Source organism: Equus asinus, chromosome 27, assembly GCF_041296235.1.
Source record: "Equus asinus isolate D_3611 breed Donkey chromosome 27, EquAss-T2T_v2, whole genome shotgun sequence".
Taxonomy (NCBI): domain Eukaryota; kingdom Metazoa; phylum Chordata; class Mammalia; order Perissodactyla; family Equidae; genus Equus; species Equus asinus.
The window spans coordinates 20,106,192-20,122,040 of NC_091816.1; the positions used below are offsets into that span (position 1 = coordinate 20,106,192).

At 35.2% G+C, this 15,849-nt stretch overlaps 1 protein-coding gene across 50 annotated transcripts in view; it reads left to right on the forward strand.

The window, feature by feature from the left end:
* PCM1 (pericentriolar material 1) overlaps window positions 1–15,849 on the forward strand; it is an 84,082-nt gene that overhangs the window by 42,701 nt on the left and 25,532 nt on the right. For 28 of the 50 annotated variants that reach the window (XM_044760417.2, XM_070499689.1, XM_044760416.2 and 25 more), the window contains 4 exons: window positions 1,079–1,250; window positions 3,732–4,090; window positions 11,974–12,138; window positions 14,382–14,438. In XM_044760417.2, the coding sequence (XP_044616352.2) occupies window positions 1,079–1,250; window positions 3,732–4,090; window positions 11,974–12,138; window positions 14,382–14,438 (753 nt within the window). The remainder of the gene's footprint in view (window positions 1–1,078; window positions 1,251–3,731; window positions 4,091–11,973; window positions 12,139–14,381; window positions 14,439–15,849) is intronic. The other 22 variants (XM_070499679.1, XM_070499696.1, XM_070499699.1 and 19 more) reach the window with 3 other exon arrangements.

The window sequence follows — 15,849 nt, forward strand, 5'->3', positions numbered from 1 at the left end:
TGCCAGGGAATATAGGAGGAGAAAAAGGGTTGGGAGGGCTTTGTGAATATAAATATAAATAAATTAAAATATCACACTGTATTTCCTTAACAGGATTATAAAAACAATGGAATTAAAAAATTTAACAAGCTTGTTAGTTCTTGGTTGTCAATTAATATTGGCAGCAAACGTTTTTTGAGCAGGCTTTTTGTTTTTGCTGAGGAAGATTGGCCCTGAGCTAACATCTTTTGCCAATTTTCCTCTGTTTTCTATGTGAGATGCTACCACAGCATGGCTTGATGAGCGGTGTGTAGGTCTGTGCCCAGGATTCCAACTGGAGAACCCTGGGCCACAGAAGTGGAACACACGAACTTAACTACTACACCATTGGGCAGCCCCATCGAGTAGGGTTTTAAGTAACAAATAATATAAGAAATTGTACGTGCAGTTCCTTGTCACTGTGATATGCTTCATATCAGTGCCAACCCTGTTCAAACTCTTCATTTTTCACAAATGAGGTAAATTTTGTGGAGCCTTCTCTGATACCTTTCTTTCCCAAGTTGTTGGTAGCCCCTTGCAGATTCCTCTGTTACAGCACTATATGGTAAGTATTTAATTGTATTCTGCTTCCTGATTGGAGTGGAAAGAACATAAATAAGCTTAGGAGTCATGCAGACCCAAGATCTAACCTGCTCTTCCATTTACTAGACATTTGATCTCTGAGCCTATTTTCTCACTGGTAAAATGAATACAATGCCTATGTTATAGCCCTGTTTTGAGCATTAAATGAGATAACATGTAAAGTGCCTACAGTAGAGTCTAGCAGCCAGTAATAATTTGATAAATGTCAGGTACTATTACTGTTCCTAACTTTATGCCCATAAGGAAATAGGGATCATTGTTTGTCTTTGTATTACCAATGCCGGAAACAGTGGGCTGAGCTGTAAACCGTGATTAATTAAATGAGTGTTAGTTTATTTTAATAATTTTTTGTTTTGGTGGATTTGAATTGCTGATTTTATTAAAACTGTCTTGTAATTTATATTACAGTTAAAGGCACTTCTTTATTGTTGTCTTACCCATATCTTTTATTTATTAGGTATGAATTTCAGCCCTTTATTTCCTTCTAATTTTGGAGATTTTTCTCAGAATATTTCTGCACCCACTGAACAGCAGCAACCATTAGCCCAGAATTCTTCAGGGAAAACAGAATATATGGCTTTTCCAAAACCTTTTGAAAGCAGTTCTTCTATTGGAGCAGAAAAACAAAGGTATTTGGTTATGAACATAACCCATCATTTGCTTAAATATCACTTTTGTGATTACATCTAATTATATGTACTTTGAAAATGCTGTTAGGGAGCACGTTTGTGATTGTTTGGCTCGATGGTGCTGAGAATATGAAACTCTCACGTCTTAGCAGCCGTCTCAGGCATACACCTGCTGCTAACCCTGGTACAGGAGCCGTTAAGGGTTTGATCAGGGTGTCCTGTGAGATTCCTTTTGGAGGGATAAGACCCAACCCATAGAATGTCTTTTGCCCTTGATTTGATATCTGTCTTTAAGATCACTAATTTAGGACTAGAAACTAATATTAACTACTAGAGGATAGTTGTTGTAAAGTGATGGCTCCTTTATTTGATTCATAGCTCCTCATTAGAATAAGTCCCTAAGGCCTCTCCAAATGTAATTTTGAATACTGTTAGATTATGAAAACAAGTTTAGCCAAGAAGTTTTAGCGAAACAGCACCAGTCATAGTCAGGATTTTTTTCTGTTTCTCAACATTTATTATTTTTTAATATGATAATCTTCCCAAGTAAACTTTTTGACTCAAATTGTTTGGAAGACTAGTTGGATTCAGTCAGGTTAATCATTGTGTAAGCATTTTTATAGGTAGATAAATAATGTTTGTAATGATTGTGTTAATCCAGAAAATGATTTCATGTCCAGCTGGTGAAAATATTAGAGCCTTTTTATTGTTATTGTTATTTACTTCAGAAAAAACTTTTTAGAAGGATTAAAAATTAGAAGTCAGTTGAGCCTAATATTTGTTCTGTCAAAAGTATCTCTATGATTTTTGTCTTTCCTAGCCATTTACAAATATATAATTCACATTGCTTTTCCCTTCAGTTATGTGATTGGGCATGTCTTGGGCTCTTAAATTAGCATTTTGACACTGTTTAATTGTTAAATCATGATTTTTTTTTTTTACATGATTAACCAAAAACTCTTAGAATTCAACTTTGTATTTGCCTCTAGGAAGGCTGTGATTGACCTTCCTGACTTTGTTTTTCTTAGCTGGATGAACCATATTTTCCTGTTAAATCTCATGTTGCTCTATAAAAGTATTCTGTGGTCAGAGCCTAACAGTGTTAGTGCACAGCTGCCATCCAGAAATGATGGTTGATTGAATCTCCATCACAAGCAGTAAACATTTATTCAAAGTGTTAATGAATAACCTTCCTACAGGAACGTCCCTACTTCATTTTTATCTATATTTTTTATAACTGATAACAAAAACATGGATCTGGATACCTAATGTTATTTGAGATATTTGACCTACTTCAGATTAGACCTCATCTCCTCCCAAAAGTCTCAGCTATTATAGATGTCCTTAATTAAATGGCTGGAGATAATAAGAGGTCAGATGAAACATTGTGGTCTTGAGTCAGGGTCTTTCCTATAAAGGGCTAGATAGTTAAGTATTGCAAGCCATACAGTATCTGTCATAACCATTTATCTCTGCCATTCTTGCATGAAAGCAGCCATAAACAGTATATAAACAAATGAGTGCATTCCAATAACACTTTATTTATGGGCACTGAAATTTGAATTTTATATAATTTATGTCACAAACTATTTTTCTTCCTTTGATTTTTTTTTTCCCAACCATGTAAGAATATAAAAATAATTTTAGCTCTCAGGCCATACAGAAACAGTCAGCAGGCTGAATTTGGCCTGCCAACTGTAGGTTTGCTATCCTTTGTCTTAGGGTAAATCCTGTTGATCAGTGTCTCCCAAATTACATTCTTAGGAACACTGTTGTCCATGTCAGGTTCTGTGATAAAAAGCTTTGGACATCTTCCTCACTGTGTTCCCTTCTAAGACATTTGTAAAGCACGCTGGCATATTAAAAGTTCTGAGAAATCCCACAGATCTGTTTAACTTTGTTTTGCCTATTTTTTCCCAAACTTAGATGACCAGTGAATACCTATTAACGTATTAAGGGATGCCAGTGTTTAGCAGATAACATTTGGAAAATGACATTAGACCAATGGAATTAAACTAGACTTAATGTGTGGAGAAAGAAACAACTATGGCCAGTTGTTTTCAGCAAATTCGGGTTCTCTTTGAACTGCTTTAGGTGACACAGATCCGTGAATATTCCCAAACCCTCTACTACAGTTCTTTCTCAACTGTTCTTCCAAGTTTTAGGGGGGTTTTTTTTATATCTGTCTCATCCTCCCTTTATTTTTCTTTCCCTCTCTTTTCCATCATGAATGCTAGATCTTTGGAACTTTTGCCAGTGAAAATGGTTTAGTGAAAGGCTCCAAGATCAAAGTTTAAAGTAATTTAGTACATTTGCCTATGTAATATTTTCATATTTAATGCATATTTTTGTGAAAATATTTTTATAGCCTGTTGACAATTTTATTTTCTTAAATCTAGTATAAATTAAGTTTATCTGGAGTTTTCAGTAAACATAGAAATCTATCAATGTAATCTATGAAAACTTATTTTCATTGGTAAGGAATCAAAAACAGCCCGAAGAAGAAGTGGAAAACAGTAGGACACCATGGTTGCATGACCAAGAAGGTGAAGTAGAAAAACCATTTATCAAGACTGGATTTGCAGTGTCTGTAGAGAAAACTACAAATAGTAATCGCAAAAATCAATTAGATACCAGCAGGAGAAGACGCCAGTTTGATGAAGAGTCATTAGAAAGCTTTAGCAGTATGCCTGATCCAGTAGATCCGGCAACAGTAACTAAAACATTCAAGACAAGAAAAGCATCTGCACAGGCCAGCCTGGCATCTAAAGATAAAACTCCCAAGTCAAAGAGTAAGAAAAGACATTCTACTCAGCTGAAAAGCAGAGTTAAAAATATTGGTAAGTACAGAAATTTGTTGAATATCAATCATTGTGAATGTTGGTAACCTTACTGTGGCATGTTGCATATTTAATTTCAGTATGGCTAGATGGGTAGGCATTGTTCTAGACCTACTTGAACAAAGTCACTTTTAGCTACCTTTATAATTTTTTTGCAAAACTTGTCAAATACATTAAGCAAATACATTGTTTAATGTAGATATTTTAAAACATGGCATTTATTCTTTTTTTGTGATTCTTAAAGCTTCTTATATTTCCTATATATGTGCTTACTATGAGCTCAGAAGATGTTTTCCAAATCTTATAGGTTACTTTAAAATTGCCAAAATGCCCAGTTTTATTATTCACTCTCTTTTAATATTACATCTTGTACTACATCCAGCACTTTAGTCGTGACTAAAGTGTCCTATGTCTAACACTTCAGTCAAAGTTAGATCCTTGATTGATTCATTTAAAGCAATGTGGGCCTTTACATTTCAATTTTTGATTATCATATAGATGAAACTACTTTTAAAACAAGTTTGCTCTTAGCCTTTCAGGAACTGAATCTTAATGAGGTAAAACATTAACCCATATTTTATTGAATCTGCCATTGAGTATCATATCAAAGATCTCTTTATAGTGTTAAGGACAAGCCACTTTTTTAAAAAATAGATTTTCTATGATTTTTGAAGAATTTACTGATGGCTAGCACTAGGTTAAAAATAGTTTTACTAGCTATAATTTGGAATGTTAGCTAAAAGACACTCCTTCAGGTTTGCAAGGGATACTTTTTGGCTACGGCTTTGGGTGGTTCTGGGCTTATGGAGATAGTATTTGGTGCTTAAGAACAAAGTATTCTAGGCTTATAATCAGAAAAGTTTGAAAAATCACTACACACTGCTAACTCCCTCTCTTGGAAGCTCACAATACATATAAGTATAGTAAAGGTTCTGGAAAAATCCTAGTTAAAAAATCTACTTGTAAACTTTGGCAGCAAAAATCTTAACCGTTTTTGGGTAATGGAATTCTTGAAAAATCTAATGAAAACTATGGATTTAAAAAAGAATACATGCACCTTTTTTTTCATTTCATTACTTCATGTATGCTTCAAGTCCTTGGCTCCTATCCGTATCCCCATGTGAAGAATCTGAGTTGATGGGTAAATAAGCAAATTTGAACAGGGATAACATTTTTCTCAGCATATCTATTATCCTTGAAATAGTTTTCCAGTTATATAGTTTGGGAGGAGCTGATTTATTTAATAAATTAGTTAGTGATCTGAAACCATTCAAATGAATGAAAATACAGCTGCTAAGCTTTCTGCAAGATTACTTTTGGTGCCACTAGAAAACGTTCAATGGCATTTTGAGAGAAGCCCTTTGAGTAACTCATTGAACTTTTTATTCCCTGGTATCTTGCCCACACAAAAATGCTTTTTGTCAAACGAATAACTGTAGAAAAACTAACATTTATTATACCAGCATTCTCATTCAGCTAGTTAGTTTGAGTGTACTAGGGCAATACTTCTTAAACTTGAATATTTCATACAAATCTTGAGAATTTTGTTCAAGGGCAGATTGTGATTCAGTCTGTCTGGAGAGGGACCTGAGAGTCTGTGTTTCTGACAGCCTCCTGTGTATTACCATTATTGGTCTGTGGACTACTCTCTGAGTAGCAGGCTTTTAGAGGACCCTTAGTCAACTTATGGCTGTGTCTGCCTAAGCCTAGAAATATCAGTGTATTCATATTTTTGAAACCCCCTTTATTCTGAGGAGTTATGCTTCCATATAGGCAATTCAGCTTTTTTACTTCAGGGCAAACATTGACATTCTGTTTTATGTGCTCTCTTCTCTCATATTTAAATATAAAGCTACCTGCCAAAAACATGCTTTCACATTTGATCAATAGGCATTCAAGACCATCTATCAGTGAGAGCCCCACTTTAAGGCACACACACAAAAATAAAAGACTTGATAGCAGAATCGAATATATGCAGAGTCAAACTAGTGTACCGCAAAGTCAAATTAGTCTGCTAAATCTTTGCAGTTCAAAATGTGAACCATGGACAATCAGCATTGGCATCATCTGGGTGCTTTTTAGAAATGTACACTGTTGGGCCCCATCTTATACCAACTGAATGACTATGCATTGTTCTTCAGTATGCATTTTAGCAAGATTTCAGATGTTTTAATATGAATATATGCACATTAAAATCTGAGAAGCACTGAGTTAGACCACTAATTTATGTTGCTTTTATTCTCTTTATGGGATAGGGGTAGCCAAGATTACTTTGAAAAAAGAATGCTGAGCCAGCCCTGATGGCCTAGTGGTTAAAGTTTGGTGCTCACCACTTTGGCAGTGTGGGTTCACTTCTTGGTTGTGGAACCACGCTACCCGTCTGTCAGCTGCCATGCTGTGGCGGCAGCTCACATAGAACTAGAACACCATATAACTAGGATATACAACCATGCACTGGGGCTTTGGGGAGGGGAAAAAAAGAGGCCAAAAAAAGCATGTTTGCTCTGTCTTAAAGGAAGTGGTAATGAAGGTGAATGGAGAGATTGGAAGGCATTCCAAATTATAGTTACAGTAAGAAAAAATACAGAATCAGGATGAAGCAGGTAGAAAAAACGAGAGGAACTAGGGAAGGAAATAGGATATGACAAATCCTAGTGGTTTTCAAATCTACAGCATGGTGGTTGCTGTCTTGAGGGATACAGTACAGCCAGTTATACTGTCCCCAAATTACTAGACTGAACTGTTTATATCTGTTTTTCGTACTTGTTGATAGTCTTTCAGAAGTGCTATGCTAAATCTTCATTTAACTTTGTTTCCCATGATGGTAATGTATTTAATCTTCAGAAAGTCTTTTTATGTAAAGACACATATTATTGCATGTGAGGTAAGATTTTACAAATTATGTGATAATCTTTTAAACTTTAGTTCAAATTGAGATTTGATGAGCATGATTTCTTGCCTTGCTGCATGTTTCAGTTATGCAAATTATGGAATTTGGCTACACTCTACTGGGCCTGTTCTCTCTCTTGATGTTATTAGAGGGGAGTAGGAGAATATAGTCTAGGTCTTCCTCATTCTTTACTTGGAAAATTGTGTAGAACTGTTAATGTACTGACTTCTGGGGTTCTATCCTGCCCCGAATCTTTTCATTTCTTCTCTCCCTACTTCCTGTTGGCTCACTAATGAAGATTGAGATTAAGTGGATGTCAAGCATTAAGCAAGGCAAGAAGACCTGACATATGTGGCCAGTAAAGATTCAGAGAGCATCAGAGAGTTTGTTATTTACATAGGCAGAGAAAGGAAAAATTTCCAAAGGTGCCAGCTCCCCATGTCCCTTGTTCCATATTCCACAAGGGTGAGCCTGAAACAAAAGAGGACAGATGACAATTGTAACATGAGTGGTGGGACACCTGTTGCTGAGGCACCAGTGCTATGCTGCAGCTAAGCTACTTTATAGAATGGAGGTGTGCCCTCAGAGAGTGAGGCAGAAAGGTCTCATGTTTCATCAGAACCCGGAAGAGACGTGACAGCCTTCTAGGGCAGAGAGGGAAGCGAGTGAAGAGTGGCCACATAGCAGCTTCTCACAAGCCTCCCGTGTTCTCATGTTCTGGGTTCCAGGAGGATCACAAGGCCCTTTGCCAAGACTTAGATTCAGCTGTGGTTCAGTCCGTACCAATGTGGCCTATGTGGATATGTCCAAGGTCTCCAGGGTGCCATGGCTGACCTGTTTCTCTACAATGTAGAGACAACTAGAAGTACTGTTTCTTCTAGATATGTCAGTCACCCATGCTGAGAAAAACAGAATGGGGGTAAGGGAAGGAGTGGTGAAGTGGGATATAGGAGATAAACCCCTCAAAATAATGAACATTATGTATTGTTATTCTTGTTATACTAGCTGGCCTAGCATTGTTATTCCAAAGTGTTATTACCTTCGTTAATTCTCCTACTCTCCCTGGAGAATTAATATTAAAGTGCCCAGGAGAGAGACAGTTCAATCACACAATTATACCTTAACTTTGGAAATCTAGCCCTTGATGTTTTAAATTTGGATTCATATAAAACTATAGCTTTTTCTCTTTTTATAGCATCTTAATAGTTATAGGTTCTCTTCACAGTTTCAGCTGTTTCGGAGGGTGACTATGTCTTTTTGAAGTGCCTACTGGGGCTCCCCAAAGAGAGTTTTGTGTATGCCACATAATGTATATTTTAATTTTGATTAGCATTCATTCAGCACTTTTCACATGATTCAGTAACAGTAGTCAAAATCTTAATTTCATTTATATGTGTTTTTGTTAAAATAACATACTTAAATTATTTTCATTAAGGGTTTGTTTGCTGTTAATTAAATGAGCAACAGTACTACCAGTCATATCATTTTACATATTACTTTTGGCAATCATATCCTATATTGCTGAACCTGTTTTATGTGAAGATCAGAAGTAACCAAGAAGGATCTTTTTCCAGTAAGTTTTGTGCAGAGTGGATGCGGGTGGCCAGACTTTAGTCTGAGAGATCAGTGAAGAAACCAGGAACCTACATATGAGAGGATGAAGTCCTATCTTGAATGGTGGCCTTAGAAATAGGAAGGGAAGGTTGAATCCAGATAGAATATCACAGAGAATAAATTGACAGGATATTGGGAACTGATTTGTTATTAGCAGAGCAGCTGCTGTGATGTGAAGGATATAAGCAACAAGGTTTTAGGTTCTGGCTCTTTCAGAGATTGCCTGGGGTAAAGATCAGAGCTCTGCAGTTCTTGGAGAAAACTTGGTTGGAGGGGCTCCATGCAACCCCTCCTATTATTGGCACCTCCCTCCCTTCCAAGAATAGCAGACTTTTGCCCCTTCAAGATATTGATAGGCAGGGGTGTCATTGAACAGATAGGTGGCATCCTCCCTACCCTGAACCTGGGAGAGCGTTTGCCTTTGCAGCTGAGGAAACTGAGGAATAGAGAGGTTTCTTCTTATAGTATCAATGAGAGACTGACAACCTTCTAGCCAGAACAGTGCTTCCCTCTTGGAGTGAGACTTCCAAATACTGTCAGCATGCTGCCATTAAAGCTACCTAGCAGTTGGGTCACAGCTGTAAGGGTGAGTGAGAATTGTGACTAGGCCAGTGAATTGAACAGTGCATGTAAAAGGGATCCAGCAGCCAGAGAGAGGACATAGAAGCAGAGCATTAGAACATGTGAAATCTAGTAAAAACGGATGTATTGACAAAAATACACGCTACAACAAAATAATAAGAGCACTTCAGCAAAATGAATTATAAATTATTTAAAACTAGAAAAAATGACTTTCACATTTAATAGTTAGATTATTTGAAAAAGAGGATGAATGCTGTTAAGTCTGGAATTATTGGCCTAGAAAATTGAGGGGAAGAATTATGTCATTAACACAGCAAAAAGTACTAAGATATAAAATCAACAGGAAAATGATTAGAGGCTTAAGGACAAATCTTGGACATCTGATATAAAGGAGTTCTAAAGGAGAAACAAAAACATGGTGGAGAGGCAGTAATTAAATACATAATAAAGGAGAATCTTTAATGAAGAAAGACTTGAGACTGTAGATCAAAACAGCTAACTCTTGTCTAGTCAGGAGGGGGAAGTGCACACACACCCACCCCTATGTATATTCTGATAACATTGCTGAATTCAAAGGAAAAAGTAAAAATCTAAGCTTCCAGCCTGAAGGAACAAGTTATGTACAATGAGAAAGAGCCAGACTAACATTAGACAATCCTACTTACAACACAAGAAGTAGATGAAAGTGAAATAACATCCTATACATGGACAAAAAAGGACTGCAACTCAAGAATCCTACACTCACGCAAGAGACCCTTCACCTGTCAGGGGGAAAACAAGATATTGGTGTATCCTGTCTGAGGAGAACTACAGAAACAACAAGAATCAGAATAGAGACCTTTATGGGGGACTGTGAAAGGAGAGGTGACAGTTCAGTGAAAACAGTAGATCATTCTCAGATATTAATAGAAATTCAAAAGTAAGCAAATTTAATCCACCGATATAAAAGTTATTAGGGGGCTGGCCCCGTGGCTGAGTGGTTAAAGTTCTCTGCGCTCTGCTCCTGGGGCCCAGATTGGGATCCCAGGCACAGACCTGCTCTACTCATCAGCCACACTGTGGAGGCGTCCCACGTACAAAACAGAGGAAGACTGGCACTGAGGTTAGCTCAGGGCTAATCTTCCTCACCAAAAAAATAGTTATTAGACAGTCGTCAGTAGGGTTTGTTACAGAAATATAATCATGATTCATTATCAGGAAGTCTGTCAACATAACTTATTATATCAACAAGGACAGAAGGACGTATAATCTGTCCTGAAAGGACTGAAGTCATATAATCAACAGCAGTAGATAAAGTTTGAAGTCATTCCTAATGAAAATTAAGTAAAATACACCTAAGAAGGCAGTGATTTAAAGTGAAGGTTGTTACCTAATGCCAATCTCAAACACCACTGTAGATAAAAATACTCCAAAGAGATCTCCATCAAAATTAGGAATTAAACAGGGATTCCCCTCTGTACCATCATCATTGTTTGGAAAGAATTATGACAAGAAATTAATTAATTTGAATAAATATTAGAAAAGGAGGGAAACAAATTTTATATTTTTTTCTAAGAGAACCCACAGAGACACTGAAGAATAGGTACTAAAGTGAACAAAGTAAACTGGTAAAGTAGCTGGTTATGAAATAAGTGTGCACATATTTTTTTTTATCATAGCAATAATACCCAGTAGAAATGGAAGTGGGGGGAAATCTCTTCTGATAAAGGTATCCAAAGCTATTGGGGAAAAAAAGTCCTTAGGAATAAATTTAACAAGGAAAGTACTAGATCTGTAAAAAACTACAGAATATTTTTGAAGGACATAAAACAAGATTGAATAAATATGAAAACATAACCGTGTTGGTCTTAGATGAGAATGCACAAAATTATTAAATATCAGTTCTCCTCAAATTAATAAATACTTTTAATGTGATTCCATTTTGAATCCTCATGGATTATTTTCAAAATTGGGGAAAAAATTCTCCAAGCATATTTGGAAGGACAGATGTCCAAGAGCAGCCAAGAAAAGAAGCTAGGTAGGACTTGCCTTACCAAATGTTTAAACATATTGTAAAACTTATGTGGCTAAAAGAATGAAAATGGCATTGGAATAGATAAGATAAACAAATAGAATGCCCAGAAATAAAACCTCTAAAATATGGAGATTTAATATATTGACCAAAGTTGCATTTTTAATTCAATGGGAAAAGAGTAGGTATAGCCAACTCTTGTGGAACAAAATAAAGTTGAATTCCTACCTTGTGCCGTATACCAACATAAATGTAAAAAATAAATAAATAACGGAACTTAGAAGGAAAATTTCGTAGACTATGTGTATAACCTGTGGGTAGGTAAGACCTTTTAAACCAAATTATATTACACAATAGGTATAACAAGAAGGCAGATGTATTTGATTATTGAATACCCATTACTCTTCTCTCTATTATGGACATTTTATATAGATAGGATGTAATTCGTTCTAGTATTGCCTAATATTGAAAAATTGTTAACTTAGAGTCTAGTGGTGAATTTGGGTCATATAAGGTCTGCCATATAGTTTGAGTTGGGATGTACTCATTAAGATGAATATCAAAAGGACAATTAAGTGTTCGAATTTGTTACTGTTACCTCATGCTTCCAGAAGTTATTGCAAAGATATCTCCAAGACATATTACATCCTGATTTGTATTCTATTTATACCTAGCCTGCACAGCATTCTAAATTGAGTTACCTGTACTATTTCACTATGGAAATCAATTTCCCTTTCAGTTTAAGTTAGTTGCAACTGATAACAGTTGTCACTTTTTTTACTCAAGGGTATGAAAGTGCCAGTATGTCTAGCACATGTGAACCTTGCAAAAGTAGGAACAGACATTCAGCCCAGACTGAAGAGCCTGTTCAAGCAAAAGTATTCAGCAGAAAGAATCATGAGCAGCTGGATAAAATAATAAAATATAGTAGGTCTACAGAAATATCTTCAGGTATGTTCTTTTTTGGTTTGCTTTAATTTAAGGACTTCTTCATTTTAGATTTGAAAAGCTGTATTAAAAGAAGTATTATAATTGGTCTATCACACTTTTCTATTGTGTCCAAGGTTTTATGGTAGAGATTACAGTACACACTGCTTGATATCAAGAAATGTAAATGAAATATTTTTTATTGTGACACATTTTGATAAAATTCTAAACAAACAAAAAAGTATAGCTGACTTTAATGTGGAACTCCTAATTTGAAATTCTGAAAGTTTTATCTGAATAAGAATTCAATGTAAAATCCTATCGTTCCCCTGCTTAAAACTTTGGCCTTCACCCTGCCGACAGGACAAAGTCCAAATGCCTGTATCTGGCCAGGAGAGATTTGATTCCTTCCAGCCTCTCCAGACTCATTTCTCACCATCCTCTGCCTTGAACTTTACTCTTTCAGTGGCACTGAACTGAAGTTTTCCCATAGCTGTCACACCGTTTCTTTCCTCAGCACTTGTCTTTTCTGCCTCAAGTCCTTTTTGCTCTTTGTAAGCCCATTTCTCTGTTGGACTCTTAAATAAAATCGTAATTCTGCAACTCTGAAATTGCATCCAGATCCAAGCTGAGATAGGTTTCCCTTTCTCCTTTTTGCTTCTGTTGTAGCCTGTGTAAACCTCTTTTGTTGCCATATCACATTATATAGTATTTACCTGTTTAAGTGTCTGTATCGCCTTTTTGAGTCCCTTGGCAGCAGATAATACCTTTGCATATTAGTATCTTAAACGTTAGCATGATACCTGACACATGGTAGGTACTCAGTAAGAGTTTATTGAATGAATGGAGTCCTATGTATTTGCCACCATTTTAGTTTAACTAAGTACTAGTACTTTCCTAATTTATAAGTACATCTCGAAGAAATATGGAGAAGGAGACAGTACATATGTGCTCTCAATTTTCAGTTATCACTAAGTCCCTTGGTGAAAGTGATACTAGCAGCTACTATTTGTATTATACTTTATTGTTTACAAAATAAACAAATTAAATTACTCATCTCATTTGACCCTCATAATCCTGTGAATTGGTTTTATTTCTGTTTTGCAAATGAGCAAACATGGTCGCAGGGGGTACCTGTTTTTTCCCAACACTTTTAAAGGGCCAGAAATATAACTGGTACAATTTTTCTGGAAAGCTTAATAAGTCACGCCCTTAACCCAGTGATTGTACTTGTAGGCATCTATCCTAAGGAAACTCAAGTGAAAAAAAAATATTGGGTTTAGTGTTGTCTAAACAGTATGTCTCCAACTATGTTTAAACAAAAATCTGAATGAAAAAACTGAAACAAAATGCATCAAAATATTAATAGTGGTTTTATCATCTCTAAACTCTTCTATATTTTCTAAACTTTCATGAGTATTTATTACTTTTGTGATCAGAAAAGAAACATCACATTTATTTGTATTTTGACCTTGACTTTCTCAAGGTCATATTTCAAGGAAATGGTACAGCTGAAGTTTTAATCCTGGTCTCCTGTTAAGTCAAGGATCCTTTTGGCAAAAATATCAATTCTATTGTTTCGACCCCAGCGTTTTACCAAAATTTTATAATTTTCATCTTCTTTCACTAACTTTATCAAATAGTGATATCTTCAAAGAGTCCACACTTGGATGGAGCTTGGGGAAGGGCACTAAATTGAAAGACTTAATAAATAATTGATAGTTGGTCATAGTACTTCAGACCTTACTACCATCACTTAGAAAAATACAATGATTGAATTTCAGTGAATTAAAAAAGGTTTGAATAGTATAAATATACCTTTGTGTGTATTTACATAGTCACTTTTTCAAAAGACTTATTTTTAGTTTGAACCATTACTCTGAAATTCTTCATAGCATGTAATAGTAGTTTTTGTCATATGATGGAGTGTGGCGTATCTGACTGCTAGTGGATTATACAGTCTTCTCCCTCAGGAATTGTGGGAGGTTCACCTTGATATGTATGCTTCTAGGAGTGAATGGCAGAAGTTTATTATGGTAGTTGTCATCCCATTAATATAAGTTTATAGCAAATCTTGATATTTTCCCTAATGAGAATATTTTTAAATAGAGCATAAGCCATACCTTGTGGTGACATTTTAGTTGAGGCAAACAATTTTAAGGAAATTTGCTTATTTCTTTTTTTCATTCACTGATTCATATTATGGACCCTGTCTTTACTATTCATACACATTTTATGTTCATCCTTATGTCTGCCCTTTCCTACAGCACATGCTAGGAGAATACTACAGCAGTCTAACAGAAATGCATGCAATGAAGCGCCAGGTAACAATCTGCTTAGTTTTGGTGTCCACTTTTTGTTAATTTTTCCCATTGGTCCTAAAAATCCTTAGTTTTATTGCTCTTATTATTTTTTTAGATTTAGCTTAGTGTATATATGTTATTTGGCTTGTATAAGTGAAAGAATTCATACTGATAAAATTCATACTCATAAGATAATTCTTTATTTGATTGGTAAAATTGGCTGCTTTTCCTGTTTTCATTTTCTGTTAGTGTATATAACATAACCAACACATTCATATGGGTAATAGAAAACCTTTTTATAGTTTAGTGTTTTGTTTGAAGTTATTTATTTTGTATTTCTTAAATGCTTAAGAGCGTTAATATTTTTTTGGAAACAAAAATATAGTTATTTTTATTCCTAGCTCTGATTTATAGTGTTAAGTGTTGTACATGGCTTCTATTGTAGTTGCTTATTTTTCATTACTGGTCAACATCTATTTTAAAAAAACCAAACACACCATTAAACAAAAACAACTATGACATGCAAAGACCTTGATAAATAAAGATCAAGGAGAATTACAAAGATTCCAAGATGCTATTTTTGTCTTTAAACTATGCATTTTCATTAAATATGGTTCTGTGTGATTTAGAATTGTAAATATTCTTTAATGCCTCCTGCACTATACAGAAGTGAAAAATAAAAGCCTGTTTTGAACCAGTAGGAGAATCTAAAGAAGAAAAACAAGGACCTAGCACAAAGTTGAATATATCAGTGGTACTTCCTAAAGAAAAGAACTCTGAAAATGACAGGATGAAAACAAGATAGAATCAGAGAAACCAAATGAGAGCAGGATTTTTCTACCCTAAACTAATGCGTTTTAGTCCAGGAGGAGAAACTGGCAAAAACTTTCCACCTTTATTGCAGGCAGGAGGGTTGAAACATGTGTTTGGCATAATTCATTATTTGGGAATAATTTAATCTTTAATGGGATATAATTTAGAGAGAGAATTCTGTCACATACAGAAGTATGAAAGATGTCATTGAATTTACTTTGTTCTTATATCTTCGAAGTAATAAACATTTTCTAAATTAAACAGCGATGTTCAAACTACAATATAGTGTATAAATTGAAAGTTTGCGTATCAAATCATATCGTATCGGGATTTTTCCTATAGTTAGAGATTTCCTACAGAGATAACTTTGGCTCCTGCTTATAATAAATATCATTTTTGTGGTAATATATATCACATTTGAATGTTTTAAAACTACTAAGAGAACTTTAGTCTATCACTTTATTTTATACTCATACATGTCTGAGGCAAGATAGGAAAGTCGCATAGTTATTATTATTATTATTTTATGTTTGTGGAAATTGAGACCTGAAGATGTTAACTTACTTATTAGCAAATTCGTGGAAAGTTTTTCACTAGACCCCATTGGTTTTGCATTTTC